Consider the following 16,758-nt stretch of genomic DNA (forward strand, 5'->3'; position numbering starts at 1 on the left):
GTCACTGTCATTACCTTTCGTATCAGCAAAACATCCGTCTTTAGTTGGGCCCTCCTTCAGAGTTTTGTTCAGGTGTATAGGAAACTCCTGGTCAGCATGGCCCTCAAAAACAGTGGTTCCGGGTGCCAAAATATGAAGATGAATCCGTGCACTCTGGTATACTAGCTCTTTTAATACCAACTTCGACGAAAGGGTGAACCTCAACCTCATTTCAGAGGAAAAACATTTTATTTGTATGTATCCTTTATAAAACACACTTTTTTGGTATTGTTTGAAATAACTCTGATATTTCACAGGACGGTCTGGATTAAATGCATAGCTCCAATCCAACCAGCACTATCACCTCTGATATTACACTGAGCCTAAACCCATCCTGATTTCACCTCCCCTTCCACTCATAAGCCCATCAGCTGAAAAACTAATATGTATCTGACCCGAAAAAAGGAGTCTGAACTATACATAAAATGCATCCTCTCATATTTGACTTTAATAGAGCTGGTTTTCTTACTATGTGCCAGACACAGTTCTAAGAGTTTTCCAAAGATAAATTCATTTACAACATCAAAATCCCATTTTATAGATGAGAAAACCAAGGCACAGACTAAGTGTCTTGCCCAAGGTTGCGTGGCTAGTAAATGAAATTCTAACCCAGGACATCCAGTTCCTGAGTGCACGCACTTAATTACTACAGTCAGACCAGAACGTTCTTTGGACCTAAATGTCAGGCCCAAAGCTCCCAATAGTGCTCCACAATTAACTAATTAATTCTTCAGCCCTGGCCTAGAACAAAGGAAAAAAGTATGTAGGTGTGTGTATGTTCCTGTGCACGTAAGTGTGCAATGAACAAGTGGCCCACGAAATTCTGTCCTCTACCACTTTCTCTCACAGTTTATGTCTCATGGTCACCAGTTGGGTCTCTAGAACCAGATGTTCAGAGAGAGTCTGAGGTGCAAGATGTTTATTGGGAATCAACCCCTGTGAAGGGAAGAAAAGGAGGCAGAACTGGGCAGGGAAGAGCTGAACCACGATGAAGGCCCAGCAAAGCCTCAGTCACCCGCGGAAAGTTCTGGAGTGAGGATAGCTAATCAGGGAGGCCATGAAGGACTCCCCACCTTGCTCGGTTACCAGATTTGGGCTGCCCTGAGAAAGGTATAACCTCAAAAGAGGCAGTTCTTGCAGCTCAGGCAGAGCCTGAGGGAGGTGAACTTAGTTCCCTTAGTGGGGCATCTAGTGTTTTCCTTGATGAGGATGGTGCACTTCTATGTCTGCCAAACTCAGAGTAAAAACTAACGCTTCACAATAGGCTAAAAGTCCTACACGATCTGTGACTCCATTACCTCTCTGACCTCACCCCCTACTTCCTGCAGTCCCAATGGCCTCCTCAGCAAGCAAGCTCCTACCTTAGGGATTTTGTTCTCTTACTCCCTCTGCTTCTCAGATATTCATAACTTGTTCTTTTGCCTTCTCTATATCTTAACTCAAATATTGCATCTCAGTGAGGTCTTTTCTGATGTCTATTTTAAATTCTTCTCACCCCTACCACCCAACTGTAATACTCACAACCTTCCATCCTGCCCCATTTTTCTCCATAGCATTTATCACCTTCTGATATACTATATAACTAATAGCTTGTCAGATTTTCACTCCTTCTCCTCATAAGCTCCATAAACACAGAGGGGTTTTCTCTCCCCGTCGGGCTCACTGACTCATCCTCAGTACCTCAGCCAGGAACACAGAAACCCGAAACAAATTAGTGACCCCACAGAGAGTGTGTGAGACTTCTGCCTCATCCGCTCCTTCTACAAGCTCAGGACAAGGCAGGTTTCCATGCATTTTCCTACCTCAAGGAAGGAATATGTACATCTCTCCTACTGTCTCTGTTAGAGGCAACATAATTCTTATAATTCAATCAACCATAAGTATGCTTTAATACTAGTTTCTAAAACAATGAAGCCCTCCTACTAAATTTTTCCATCAAATTCACATGGAGTAAACACTAGGCTGATCAGAACACCCAAGTACAGTCCCGATTATCAGTAAAGCCCTTGCATTCACCTGCAGTTTTACAAGAGGCCCACTCTTGCACCCCCTGCTGCGATATCAGTGGATTCTTGTCCCACTTCTCATTCCTTTTTCCACTTGGGGTGCTAGCCTTGAGAAACTAGGCTAGCACCATTCTTTTCCGCATTATACCAGGTTTCACTAGCCAAGCTTTTTAGAAAACTGTCCTGCTCCATTGGTTAAGAGTGGGTTCATGGCTCCCCCACCTAACAGATGGGTGTCCTTTAGGACTTGGGGTGATTAGGCCCCAAGGTATATAACGCTTAAGGCACTGTAGACACATAAAGCTCTGTGCTTGGTACATTGGTGGGACCTAGGAAACAGCAGTTATCATGACTCCGTAATTCCCAACATTTCTCTCTCCTGCCTGTCCCCATTCATCTTAACCATTGGCAGCTGCACTGCTCCCAGTTTTTCTTCTCCCTACATCCTTCCAGGTTTGATAGCATTCTTAAACCTTCAAGTTTATAGTCTTCTTGCCTCATTTGAAACCTTTTTGTAATTGGGTTTACAGTTATAGAATATATTAATTCCCAGGACTCAAAACGGAGCTATTCGGGGCTGGAGTGGGAGATCGATTGGGCCCCCACTCAGAAGCAGGATCAAATCCAGATGACAGGAGACATGTTCCTCTTCCATAGTTGTAAGTCTCTCACAGCAGCCCCAGAGAACCCCTCAGAGTCCTATGTCCCAACCGGGAAAAAAAAAAACTGTGTAGCTCTCTGAGACATAAAACATAAAACATGGTATTTCGTGAAACCAGTTTCTTAATTATGAAATCAAAGTCACCATTTTATTTACTTTGCAACAGTTTGTTGCCTTTTAAGATGGAATCCTAAAGCAAAAATAATCTGTGAGCACCACCTTGTGGAAAGATCTACAACAACATCAATCTTTATTCATCGAACACCTATTTAATGTGCTGGTGCTGAGGATAGAGCAGGAACCGGACAAAAATCCCTGGCCTCGTGGAACTTAGTTTCCAGCGGGAAGACAGAAAATAAACAACATCAGTAAGGGAAACACATGATGTTTTAGAGGGTGCTGAGTGCTATGGAGAAAAATAAAGCACAGAAGAGGGACAGGGTATGCAAGGCCTTACTGAAAAGGTGATTTTGAACAAAGGCTTGAGAGAGAGAGAGGGAGGAGCCAGCCATGCAGTTACCTGCGGTAAAAGCCATGTGGATAGAAAGGCACATGCAAAGCTGTAAGTGGAAATGTGCTTGGTGAATTTGAGGAATTAGCGTTGAAGGCACTGCCCAGAGCAAGTGTGGAGGAGATGGCAGGAAAGTGCGAGGGAAAGCAGGGACCACATCACATAGGCCCTTTCTGGTCATAGTAAGGATTCAGCATCTACTCCAGATGAGACAGGAGCCTTACGAGGCTGTGAGCAGAGAAGATGATACTTTTTTTTTTTTTAAACAGGATTTCTTTGATTGAAGGAGTCAGGGGAAGAAATGGAGATACTGTTTTTGGACCCAAGCAAGAATGGCCCCTGCCCTGAGCTCCATGCTTTAGAGGATTCTGCATAAAACAAACACACAGCATGTAAATTTATGATAGTACCCAAGGCATCTTTTCTAGAGATCAAGGCTCCATTCTAGCACAGCACAGCTTGCAGTCTTAAATAAGTATTCCCATTACGATCAGTTTCAGGCCCTGGGGAAACTCGTCTCCACACCTCTTGCCTAATGTTCATCAAATAAAAGGTGATTGTCTCCAAATGCCATCAAGGCTAATGGGCGGTATTGCTGCACACATAGGAGATGGATACTCCTTTCGGGTGTGAAGAGGGTTTGAGCAATGAATGTGCTTAATTAAGAGAAATACAACTTATCAACTTCCTAAGATTGTATCTCAGGTGTGCTGAGCATCCATTTTCTTGCTCTCTTCATGTTCCTGTTCATCATTCTTGAAGTACTCATGACTTGCCTGATGTTTGCAACAGTTGCATGCTTAGTGGCTGGAAATATTAAACAATTCACATCTCTCTAAATTTGTATGTATGCAGGCCCACACAGAAAATTCAAGATGGATCTAGATTCTAGAATATTGTGTTAAGAGATGGTGGAAATGGCAGTAGAAGCCATCGTTTATATGATGAAATTTAAGTATTTGCAAAATTGTTTACCATCATGATAATGCATTATGCACAACCCTAATTACAATTTTTGAACATGGTATGTACTATTCATGGTTCATTTTTAAAACTTATTGTTAACCCAGCTAAGCAAATATTCTCCAAATTGAAATTAACGTTTAAAAATTAATTTTTTAGGGGCGCCTGGGTGGCTCATTGGTTAAGTGTCTCACTCTTGATTTCAACTCAGGTCATGATCTCACAGTTCGTGAGTTCGAGCCCCATGTCAGGCTCTGAGCTGACAGTGCAAAGCCTGCTTGGGATTCTCTCTGTCTCTCCATCTCTCTCTCTCAAAATAAAATAACTTTTAAAAAGTAATAATTTTTTTATTTTTTTCTATTTTTATATCTATTTTTATGTTAAATATAATTTATTGTCAAATTGGCTTACATACAACACCCAGTGCTCATCCCAACAGGTGCCCTCCTCAATGCCCCTCACCCACTTTCCCCTCTCCCCCCCCCCCATCAGCCCTCAGTTTGCTCTCAGTATTTAAGCGTCTCTTATGGTTTGCCTCCCTCCCTTTCTGTAGCTTTTTTTCCCCCTTTCCCTCCCCCATGGTTTTCTGTTGAGTTTCTCAGGATCCACATATGAGTGAAAACATGTGGTATCTTTCTCTGCCTGACTTATTTCACTTAGCATAACACCCTCCAGTTCCATCCACATTGCTACAAATGGCCAGATTTCATTCTTTCTCACTGCCGAGTAGTATTCCATTGTATATATAAACCACAATTTTTTTATCCATTCGTCAGTTGATGGACATTTAGGCTCTTTCCATAAGTTGGCTATTGTTGAAAGTGCTGCTATGAACATTGGGGTACAAGTGCCCCTATGCATCAGCACTCCTGTATCCCTTGGGTAGATTCCTAGCAGTGCTATTGCTGGGTCATAGGGCTGACAGTGCAAAGCCTGCTTGGGATTCTCTTTGTCTCTCTGCCTCTGTCTCTCTCTCAAAATAAAATATCTTTTAAAAAGTAATAATTTCGGGGGCGCCTGGGTGGCTCAGCTTGGTTAGGCGTCCGACTTTAGCTCGGGTCATGATCTCACAGTTCTTGAGTTCAAGCCCCTCATGGGGCTCTGTACTGACAGCTCGGAGCCTGGAACCTGCTTCAGATTCTGTGTCTTCCTCTCTCTCTGCCCCTCCCCCACTCACTCTCTCTCAAAAATGAATAAATGTTAAATAAAATTTTTTAAAAAGTAATTTTTAAAAAATAACATGAATTATGTGGAAAACTTAATTATGAAAACATACACTTCGCTAAATTTAAGTTTTAAAAATAACATCTAGAGGATAAAAGTATAGTAATTCATTAACATCTTTCTCTGCTAGTCATCCAAATACCACCTGCCCATTAGTAGAACAGCCAGACACACACAATAGTAATTTAGTCATCTTTGATAGTTTGTTAACTGTCAGTCTTAAAAACCATAGCTTTTTTTTTCACTTTTTCAACATGAAAATATACACTAAAATAAGAGGATAGAATATATTTTCAATAAATATATTTTAAATATACATATAAATCTCAAAAGGGAATCACTTTTTTCAAAGTTTATTTGTCTGGAAGAGCGAGACCAGAGAGCTGCCTATCACCCACTTCCCAGTTTGACTCACTGAGGTTTTCAAATCGATGTGACTACACACCTTCATTGATCCAAATTTAATTTGGATTCAATAAATTAGTTTCTTTTAAAAATGAGGCTGCTAGGTTGTTATATATTCACAATTATTGAATATTCACATGGCAAGTGAATTCCCAAATACCCACCTGTTCAGTGAATAACCAGAATTAATTAGTATAGACATGATGATAATGAAGCCAAACAATTTATCCAAATTAAATGTTCTTCCATGAAGAAAGGAAGGGCTGAAATTTTAGATCAATAATGATTTAATTTTACTCTTGACTCTTTGGGGGACATTTAGTTTTTCTAAGCACAACAATTTGATGAATGGCTGGATCTTTGCTATGACTCAGCAATAGCTTTATCAACTTTCCTTTGTTTTTAAATGTTTATTTATTTTGAGAGAGAGAGAGAGAGAGCACGTGAACATGCATGTGTGGAAGAGGGGCAGAGAGAAAGGGAGAGAGAGAGTCCCAAGCAGGCTCTGTGCTGTCAGCAAAGAGCCCAATGAGGAGCTCGGTCCCACAAACCACGAGATCATGACCTGAGCCGAAATCAAGAGTCCAATGCTTAACTGATTGAGCCACCCAGGAGCCCTTTTACAAACTTACTTTTTACCTTTTATCCAACACACATGGTCACCTAATACAGGATTTTTATGGGCAAACTTTTACATTGATTAATTTTGAAGATATTTTAGCTATTTTTTATCATTCTTTCTGTGCATTCTCCTTGAATTAAACTGACAAGGGAATAGCTCCATTCTGTTGCAAGTCAATCCTAACAGTTTCTAAACTCTTGAGACATACCAGCCCATCATGTGTCACTTGTTAACCTTACACTCACACAGAAAAGAGTTGCACACACCTATATGAGATATACAAGATATTTGGTAAGAATATATTTATTAATTACAGATGTCAATCATATTTTATATGCAGATATTATTTAAATGGCATGGGAAATGGCATTATAATGCTAAATGAAAAAAGCTAACTACAAAATTAATAGACACAAGTTTCCAATACATATAAATATATTTTTTAAAGGTGATGTCTTAAAATAGGCAGAGTAATTGACTTTAGGTTATACAATATTTTTCTTATTTTTTCTGTATTATTTTTATACTCATGAAAAACATAATGAAAGTTGTTCTTTTTAGTAACACTACCTGTGTTGCCTGACTTATTCCACTGAACCCAAACTACAGCGTTCAAGACACAGCTTATGGTGAAATTCCAGAATTTTCCTCTGGGTACAAAAGGAACCCAGTAAAAATGCTATCATCCTCAGGGCTGACATAGACCCCATTCCAATCTTTCGAAACTTCCAACCAAACTTGGTCCCCTGCACTTAATTTCAGGATGATAAGAAGAGACGCCTGGTCTATTTCATGGCCATAGAGCGTTTCTCTGGACTTGAACTGCTTCTTATTCCGGGCCACCAGGCTGATGCGAGCGGGTCTGCCCCTCACAGTGACATGGTAGGAAAATACATATGCGCCAGGAACACTACAGTTAAATTTGCCAGTGACAGGGCTGTAATTCCCTTGGTCATTATAGAGAACCTTGTCAAATTTGATTGGGATGTTCGGAGGAGGGAAAGGCTTCGATAAAGTGGCGCTGAAGGCTGACCGCAGCACTCTGGCCACCTCCCCCTTGGAGCCTTTGAAGCCCCGAGAGCCCTTCTTGCCAATAGATCCCCGGACCCCTTTGCTCCCAACCTCACCTTTTGGCCCCACAGGCCCCGCAAGACCAGGAGGACCTAACTCTCCCTTTTCTCCTTTAACTCCTGGATCCCCTGGGGCCCCAGGCAGGCCATCTGGGCCGCTTTTGCCTTCCATTCCAGTATCTCCTTTGCTACCTTTTTCCCCTTTCAGACCCTCCTCACCTTTTTCTCCCTTCCCTCCCCTCTGCCCAGACTCCCCACAGCAGCCCTTTTCCCCCATCTCCCCTTTCTCTCCCTTGGCCCCAGGCTCTCCATTCAAGCCAGGTGAGCCCGCAGCCCCCTGGTCTCCTTTATCTCCTTGGGTACCATTTGCACACGTGTCCCCTTTGGAGCCTTTTTGCCCCTTCACTCCTGTCAGTCCGATGTTTCCTCTCTCCCCCTTAGGACCAAGGCCACCTGAAACAGAAAGTTCAAATGACATTCAAGGATCACATTGAACAGAACGCTATTACCACAGAGCTCACGAAACAGAAATGACACCTACTGACTGAGACTGGAACCCCAACTCCTGTCTCAGCCACAGCTGTGCCATTTGGATCCTGCGGCTCTCTCACAGGGGGAGGAGTTAATGCCACCAAGTAGTGACAACCTATATTTAAATCTCATAAATCTAGTTCTATTTTTTTTTTGTACTTTTAAGATAAGAAACAGGATTTAGAACCACAGCGACCCATAGTAGTCCATTACCCTTTGTGTTTTGGCCCAACCCAAGTATTCCCCTACATCTCCACTAAGTCCATCCAAACCCAAAATCTCACAGGCAGAGAAGCTGAAGCTGTCTTTTTCCCCAAAGACAGCTAGACTGAGGACACGAGCTCAGAAGCTTTTATTTAGTCTCCAAACTACCTGACCAGCACTTGTTGCACTCTAGCAATCAGGACACTGAAGTATGAGAATAAAAGCAATTCGTATGTCCGTCTTACCTCCTGCATAAGTACAAACAGGAAGAAAATTAGGGGCTGTGCTGCACACATGACTGAACGCAATAGATACAGTTTACACTCTACCTGGTTCTCCGGGTTTTCCCGGGTATCCTGGGGCTCCACTTGTTCCTTGGTCCCCACGTTCCCCCTTAAGTCCTAAAATGATACCAAGATTAACTTTCTTCCAACTATATTAGTTATGGTATAACTAACATCCATTTTGCAACCATGTTACAATCCAACACTTCCTCTACCAAAATGGATAAAGGAAAAACGATACGGGAAAAAAATTTATCAAGCATGATTAGGAATATTTTGTTCCAGTTGATGGTGAACCATTTAAACAAGATTTGGGATAATGCCAATCTCTTTGCACAAAATTCAGCTTTTCCCCCAGCATTCCCCTTGCTCTTCAAATCTCTCATGAAATTCATGATATTTTGTCTTGTTATTTATGTGTTTGTTTTTTCTTCTTATGAATCTTGAATAACAGTTAAAATATCCCCTTCTTTATGTTCCCCACAATGCCTAAAAAAGAGTGTCACCACCTTATAAACAGAGCACACGTTCTGCAATTAGCTAAAACTAATCATATCAAAAACCCTTCCCCGGGCACCTGGGTGGCTCAGTCGGTTAAGCTTCCGACTTTGGCTCAGGTCATGATCTCACGGTTTATGGGTTCGAGCCCCAGGTTGGGCTCTGTGCTGACAGTTCGGAGCCTGGAGCCTGCTTCAGATTCTGTGTCTCCCTCTCTCTCTGCCCCTCCCCCACTCATACTCTGTCTCTCAAAAATAAATAAAATATTAAAAAATTAAACAAAAAAAAAACCCATCCAGGATAGTGAATATATATACAAATATAAATATAAAATGCAAATATATAGTCCTTGACATAGAGCATTAGGGAAAAGCCAATTTTCATTGTGTTTGGAATTTTTTTCATATGCTCTTTGGACAAATCACAGAACTGTAAAAATTCATGTTTGAAAAGAAATCTAAAGATCTAGGTTTTGGGATATTTTCCCAGTGCCACAAAATGCATTTTTATACTGGACCTGCTAAAGGCCCCTCCTGTTACAGTACAACCACACTAAATTCATTTTTATTGAAAATGATAATAGCAGTAATAATAGTAGGAGGAATAATAGTTAACTTTTATTGATCATTTCCTTTGTGCCAAGTAATGTTCCAAGTTCTTAACAAGATTTTTAAAGAATTTAATCCAGGGGCACCTGGGAGGCTCAGTCAGTTAAGCATCTAACTCTTGATTTGAGCACAGGTCATGATCTCACAGTTTCTGAGTTCAAGCCCTGTGCTGGGCTCCACACTGAGAGTGTGGAAGCTGCTTGGGATTCTGTGTCTCCCTCTCTCTCTGCCCTTCCCTTGCTTTCTCTCTCTCTCTCAAAATAAATAAATAAACTGTAAAAAAAAATTAATCTGGTGGCACAGTCAGTTAAGGGGTCGACTCTTGATTTCCCATCAAGTTATGATCTCACTGTCATGAGATCCAGCCCAGAGTCAGGCCAGCATGGAGCCTGCTTGGTATTCTTTCTCTCCCACTCTCTCTGACCCTCCCCTGCTCGTGTGTGTGCATGTGCTCAAGTGCTCTCTCTCTCTTTCAAAAATAAAAAAATAAGCAAATAATTTTTAAAAATTAATCCAACCTTTTCAATTCAAAATTAATTCTCATTTGATATTAACATAGCCCCTTGGATAACAGGGAGACTCATATAACAGAGCACATTTCATCAATGGGAACATTTTTCATTTACAGAAGTTTATAGCATCTCCCCTCAAGAAAGGTAGAGCAGATATTTTTACCACTTTTTATCACAGAAGAAACTGAAGTATGAAAGTTTACAAATTCGCATACAGTCAAACATGACTGTATGTAACATTGGTTGGCATCAGTTTGCCAACCATATTATTTATGATACAACTAATATTTTTTTTACTTTTTTAATTTATTAATTTTTATTTATTTGGTTTTATAGATATAACTCCTTTCTTATGTGCTGAAAATTTTTAAATTTTACTTTCTTTTTTTTTTTTAATTTAAACCCAAGTTAGTTAACATATAGAGTAGTAATGATTTCAAGAGTAGAATTTAGTGATCCATCATTTATGTACAACGCCCAGTGCTCATCCCAACAAGTGCCCTCCTTAATGCCCATCACCCATTTAGCCCATCCCCCCACCCAATATCCTTCCAGTAAGCTTCAGTTTGTTCTCTGTATTTAAGAGTCTCTTATGGTTTGCCTCCCTTCTTATCTTATTTTTACTTCCCTTCCCCTATGTTCATCAGTTTTGTTTCTTAAATTCCACATATGAGTGAAATTATGTGATATTTGTCTTTCTCTGACTTACTTTGTTTTTTTGTTTTATTTTTGTTAGGGAAAAAGAAATCCCATGTCAAATTACAAATCGTGAGAAGAGACTCCCCCACCACCAAATTTCACAAGACCAGCTAGAGAAATCCCACATAAACTGCTCAGTAGTTTTCTAAGTAGCTGACCCCCTTCCATTACCATTCCACATAAAATTTACAATTTGGAAATTAACCCATAGGCCATCAGGAGAATATCTGTATCCCTTTGGAGAGAACCCAACTCTGAATGGAAGTGAAGGACTATTCTAACCCCTGTCCTTGCCAATACTCATATACCAGCCTTACTGCACAGTTATTCTGGTTCTCAATTTCAATTTAACTGCTTACATTGAGTTTACTTAATCAGGTTGTGATGAACCAGAATGCAGTCATTCAACTCATTTATTATTTTAACTTTCAATCTTAACCAAGAGTCCAAGCTAAGTCTGGAAATAAAAAGAAAGTAGAGTTGCCCCTTTATAGAGACCGGCTGAATGAATTTCTACTTTTGATCTTTCATCAAAGTGTAATCTTAAGAACCTTATCTTATCATACTTCCCTGCTTTTTTCTTCTACTTCCAGAAGTCTGGCTTCCAAAATGTATGAATCACTGGGGAGGTTCATCACTCATCTTTATTTCACAGGGCTTTCCACTAACATAATTCAGCCACAAAAGGATTAAATGTTTCCGAGAATGAAAATCGCATAACTGACAACTGTGAAGGAGCTCTTTCTTACCTTAGCATCTTTTTGGAGTAATTACTTCACTGAATATTCTACTAGAAATGAGTTAGACAGTTCCTCAGCCATGTGGAAGGTGATGTATAGATGATATTAGGTCTTTTGACATGTGACACTGAGGCTAAAACATTTAACTTGATGGATAGATGGTATTTCTACAGGCTGGTAGTATTCACTGCGGAATTTTTAAATGTCCCGGTGAATCTATAACCTTCCCTCAATGTCTTGAAGCACTTAGAGAACCAGGGATTTCCCCTGGCTGATAGATCTATGGAATTACAGAATTTCTGAGCCGGAAAAGATCTATGAAAGCACACATAACCACAAATCTTCTTTGATAGTAAATAGGATATAAATAAATACCTAGTCTATTCCCCATTGATTTCCAGATGAGGTAAAGTGACTGGTACAAGGTCATCGCTACAAGCTTGATTTCTTCCATTTTAATTCAGTGCTCTTTCCACTCCTGATTGGAGTGAGCCAAAAAGGCATGTCATATTCTCCTTAGTAAGGATGCTATCCATCTAAACAGAATAATTCTATAGGGTTATAGCCTGCTCTAGTTAGTTTTATCTAATACAAAATTAATGTGTATCATGAGGAAGAGCTCACTCAGGAGTATACCGGAAAGGATCCTTCCCCAGAGACTATACCCTGTGGTTCCCAGTCACTAGGTCAGCTGTGTGGCCAACAAGACAGAAAAGATGTGTGAGGGGTGCCTGGGTAGCTCAGTCAGTTAGGCGTCCAGCTCTTAATTTCTGCTCAGGCTATGACCTCATGTTCATGAGATTGAGCCCCACATCAGGCTCTGGGTGGGTGTGGAGTCTGCTTAAGATTCTTTCTTTCCCTCTCCCTCTGCCCCTCCCCTGCTCTCACGTGCCTGTGCTCGCTCTCTCTCTCTCTCTCTTAAAAAGAAGAAAAGACAAGATGTGTGAGAGCCTACATGTGTGGAAGGGAAGGAGGGAGGGTGGAGAGAAAGAGAGAAACATTACCAGAAAACTTTAAAGTCCCTCAATAGACTATTTATAAAGTTAACATTTTTATATCAAATATACCTTGCAATATGCCTTACCAAGTTTTTTACATTTTTAAAAATTGATCCACCTGCAAGAATATGGTATTTACTTAGCAGATTGCTCTCCTGAAAAATGATACAGAACATGTCTTGAGTTTTGACACGAAATGGATATAAGTACCTACCCTTCTCTCCTTTCTGGCCTTTTGGACCTGGGGGTCCAACAATTCCTGGTGGCCCTGGGATCCCCATTCCACCAGCCTCTCCCTTAAGACCTGGAAATGAGATTTAAAACCATCAGGATAAAAAAAAATTCTCTTTTGAAATTCATTAGTTCTGGAAAAAAAATTTTTTTTAGGCATCATTTCATTGAGACCAATAACTGTCAGAGTCTTAATAATAAAATCCGGGTAAGACTAAAACAACTACATAATCCTAAGGACAATATTTTTGTCTGATTTATAATTTTGTGCCACCTGAATAGATAAATTGAGCCCATTAGTCCCTGTCACTGGATTCATGGCAGCAGTGAAAGGATTCAGGGAAGCACTGCCATATCAAACAACAAGGACAAAATGATTATCTGGCTCTTAACCTCACGTGGACCACACTCTCTAATTGGAAGTAAAACCCAATACCTAGCATTTTTGGTTTTCTCATTCATTCACTTATGCATTTTTTCAGGAAGTATTGCTGAGGCCTCCTAGACACCAAGCACCATACGAGGTGTTAAGAATCAGCTATCAACATCCCAGCTGCTCTTTCCCTGGTGGAGCTGAGAGCCTGGGAGAGATAAACACTGAACAATAACCACACCAATAAGTAGAAATTATCACATTGCAGCTAGTGAGGCAAAGGAAAACAGGAAAGTCCCATTATAGATTGTGCTAAAAGAACCTAATTTATGCTATCAGAGGAGACATCCCTGGGAAAATGACAAATGAACGAATTAGGATTTTCTGAAACACACACAAAAAAAAAAAAAAAAGAAGAAGAAAAAAGAGAAAAAAACAACCCCAAAATACATAGATGAGCATTTCGGGAAAAGACCATGGTGTTTTTAAGAAACTGAAAGACGAGCACAGTGGGTGGGGCGCCTGGGTGGCTCAGTTAGTTAAGTGTCCGACTCTTGGTTTCAGCTCAGGTCATGATCTCAAGGTTTGTGAGTTCGAGCCCCGCATTGGGCTCTGCGCTGGGGGTGCAGAGCCTGCTTGGGATTCTCTCTCTCCCTCTCTCTCTGCCTCTCCCACACACTTTCTCTCAAAATAAATAAAGTTTACAAAAATGATAATAAAATAAAATAGTTGGGTTTGAGAGGGTTTATTGTCATTTTCCAGTTTGTTTAATGTCCCTCTTATGCTAGATTTCTAACTTTTTAACCAAACAGCGTCTTTGAAACACTGAAACAGTAGAATAAATATCTATGAATCTCAGAAACAAGACCCTATTAGGCTGAGAAGAGGAAAAGACTCCTACTACAGCTAACTGGAAAAACAAACACAATTTATTGAGCACTTATTCTATCAGGTACCACAGTGAGTCTTTACGTGTATTACCTCATTCTGTCTCTTGATGACCCCATGAAGTTGGTACTATTCTTATCCCATTTTACTACTCTCTTTATTGTCTATTTATTTTTGAGAGAGAGAGAGAAAAAAAAGAGAGAATCAGCAGGCGAGGGGCAGAGAGAGGGAGACACAGAATCCAAAGCGGGCTCCAGGCTCTGAGCTGTCAGCACAGAGCTGGGTGCAGGGCTCGAACTCAAGAACCATGAGATCATGACCTTAGCCGAAGTCGGATGCTTAACTGACTGAGCCACCCAGGCACCCCTTAATTTTTTTTTTTTCATTTATTTTTGAGACAGAGAGAGAGAGAAAGAGAGCACAAGTGTAAGCAGGGGAGGGGCACAGAAAGAGAGGGAGACACAGAATCGAAAACAGGCTCCAGGCTCTGAGCTGTCAGCACAGAGCCCAACACGAGGCTCAAACTTATGAACCACGAGATCATGACCTGAGCCCAAGTCCAATGCTTAACCAACTGAGCCACCCACTCACCCCCCACTTCTATTTTGTAAACTGAGACTTAGGTAATGACGCTTCCCAAAGGTAGGACCATGATAGACAAGACATTCTGAGCTCTTGAACACTCTGCTCTGTGCTGACTTGGTCAGACTAAAACATATGAGCACCCCAGGCAGGCAAATAATTTGGCATACGTCCAAAATGTTTGTCCTATGTATTTAGAGGAGAGACTGAGCTCTGAGAACTGTCCAGCTAATCTACCAAAGGGTAAAACAAAAGCTCTCATGTGACAGACCTACAGCCTTAGAAGACAGTTTAGCAACCAGCTGTGTTTACTTGACCAGGTCCTTGGAGGTCTTCACCCTCAAGCAGCTCACCAGCCAGATATGATACTAAGAGGAATTCTGGTAAATGTAATTTTCTCGGTATCATTGCATTTCCAATAATGTTTCAGCAATCCAGAAATCTTCATGCCCTGACCACTGCCCAGCAACTCTACCTTTTAATTCCAGCTCTGCATGAATATTGATCACATTTCCCAAAAGGTTCCTACTATAGGATGAAATGAATGAAAAGCTTAATGAGGGTGCACAATTTCTGCTTTTATAACTTTAAGTTCTGCAGGCAAGACATAACAAATATATATATGTCATTTTTTTTAGGGAATAGTGAATTTTAAACTGACACTCCTATCTCAATTTTACCTGAGTTCTCTGCTATATGACATGTAAAAGCTGAAATGTATTACAGTAAAACTCAGTATATGCATAATGTATATATTAAAGATATCTTAAATTTTGAAATATGTAACCATGATGTTCAATGGAGAACATTGTTGGGCAAGGATACAGTGTTGCCTTGGAATCTCAATGAAGAGCAAACTGAATCCTACCCCTATTCTCCCCGTCCCAGACATGCCATTTCTAATCCTAACTACAAATAGCACTCCAGAAATCCATCAGTCAAGACACATTCTAACTAGCCAGCAGAATTTTCATTTACCCTTTTTACATCAGCCATTAACGAGAAGACTGTACTGGCAGTAAGTTTGTAATGTGAAGAACTGTGTGCCAGGGCTGGGGTCGGGAGCCTGGTTTCTGCTCTAGCCAGCGCTGTCCAATAGAACTTTCTGCACTGATGAAAATGCTCTGTATCTGTACCGCCCAATACAGTAGTCTTTGGCCACGTGTGGCCATTGAGCATTGGAAATGTGGCTAGTGTCATTGAGGAACTGAATTTTTAATATTAATGTTTATGTTTATTTTTATTAATAGCCACACGTGTGGCTGGTGGGCAACACAGCACCCATTTGCATTTGTCACAGTGTTACACCTAGACCCTGTCACCATTTGCAGGACAATGTAGAAACCTTTGGGACAATTCTACCTCCAATCCACCTCTCAACTCCAAGAACATCCAGGTAGGAAATATGGCTTCATGCACTTTCAAATACCTGGCTTTCCAGTCTCTCCAGGTTCTCCTTTTTGCCCTGGGACAGATGAACAACAATCACAGCAATTCAGAAAAAAATCAGCCGTGTCAAGAGTGAAGTTTTCAAAGGGGAAGAGAGTGGCAGTACCGAAGGCAGAATCTAGGGCTGGGGGGTTGGGGGTCGGTTCCACCATTTCAGCCACTTCTGTGAAAGGAATTTCCTCTTCTTCTGGAGGTGGGCCACTGGACGGCTTTAGACCCTTCGGCATCTCTTTTCCGTCAGATTTCTTCGTAAATTTGGGATGTGGTGTGGTCTTTGCTACTGTGTCCATACCAGCAAAAGCCAAAATAATTAAAATGGCACACAGCCAAGAAAACATCCACATAGTTGAGGCTGGAAGATATAATGGGAATATATATACACATATGACATGAGATCCAAATGTAATGATTAAGTGATATAAATATATAAGAAGGAAATATATAAATGCATATGAACCATAAGAATAAACAGTATGCATAATATTGAATGGTATTTTAAAGGCATTTTAATGCAAATATGTACTTGAATCACAACAGGATATTTTGTTTACTTAAAATATTTATCATAAGGAAGATTTTGCTTCAATTCTCCTTTCTGGTTGTTTTCCTGGTGCTACATGTTCTAAAATATTGTTTTCAATCATTCAAATTATCTTGCCA

At 40.6% G+C, this 16,758-nt stretch overlaps 1 protein-coding gene across 1 annotated transcript; it reads right to left on the minus strand.

Annotated features, from left to right (window-relative positions):
• Nucleotides 1-6,798: 6,798 nt before the first annotated feature.
• On the minus strand, nucleotides 6,799-16,450 carry OTOL1 (otolin 1). The gene is made up of 4 exons (XM_049629985.1): nucleotides 16,079-16,450; nucleotides 12,790-12,879; nucleotides 8,566-8,637; nucleotides 6,799-7,954 (listed from the first exon to the last, which is right to left on the minus strand). The coding sequence occupies exons 1-4, from the start codon at nucleotides 16,440-16,442 to the stop codon at nucleotides 7,056-7,058; spliced, it is 1,425 nt and encodes a 474-aa protein (XP_049485942.1). The 5' UTR covers nucleotides 16,443-16,450; the 3' UTR covers nucleotides 6,799-7,055.
• Between the last annotated feature and the right edge of the window lie 308 nt (nucleotides 16,451-16,758).

The sequence above is a fragment of the Panthera uncia genome, chromosome C2 (assembly GCF_023721935.1).
Source record: "Panthera uncia isolate 11264 chromosome C2, Puncia_PCG_1.0, whole genome shotgun sequence".
Classification (NCBI taxonomy): domain Eukaryota; kingdom Metazoa; phylum Chordata; class Mammalia; order Carnivora; family Felidae; genus Panthera; species Panthera uncia.

What these genes read in the sequence shown, in the direction of transcription:
- OTOL1 (XM_049629985.1), bottom strand. Translation starts at nt 16,442, where the DNA reads ATGTGGATGTTTTCTTGGCTGTGTGCCATTTTAATTATTTTGGCTTTT. An exon ending in TGGAGAGACTGGAAAGCCAG is followed by an intron (nt 12,880 to 16,078) that starts GTATTTGAAAGT and finishes TCTCATTTCCAG; the next exon opens with GTCTTAAGGGAGAGGCTGGT. An exon ending in AGGCCAGAAAGGAGAGAAGG is followed by an intron (nt 8,638 to 12,789) that starts GTAGGTACTTAT and finishes GTATCATTTTAG; the next exon opens with GACTTAAGGGGGAACGTGGG.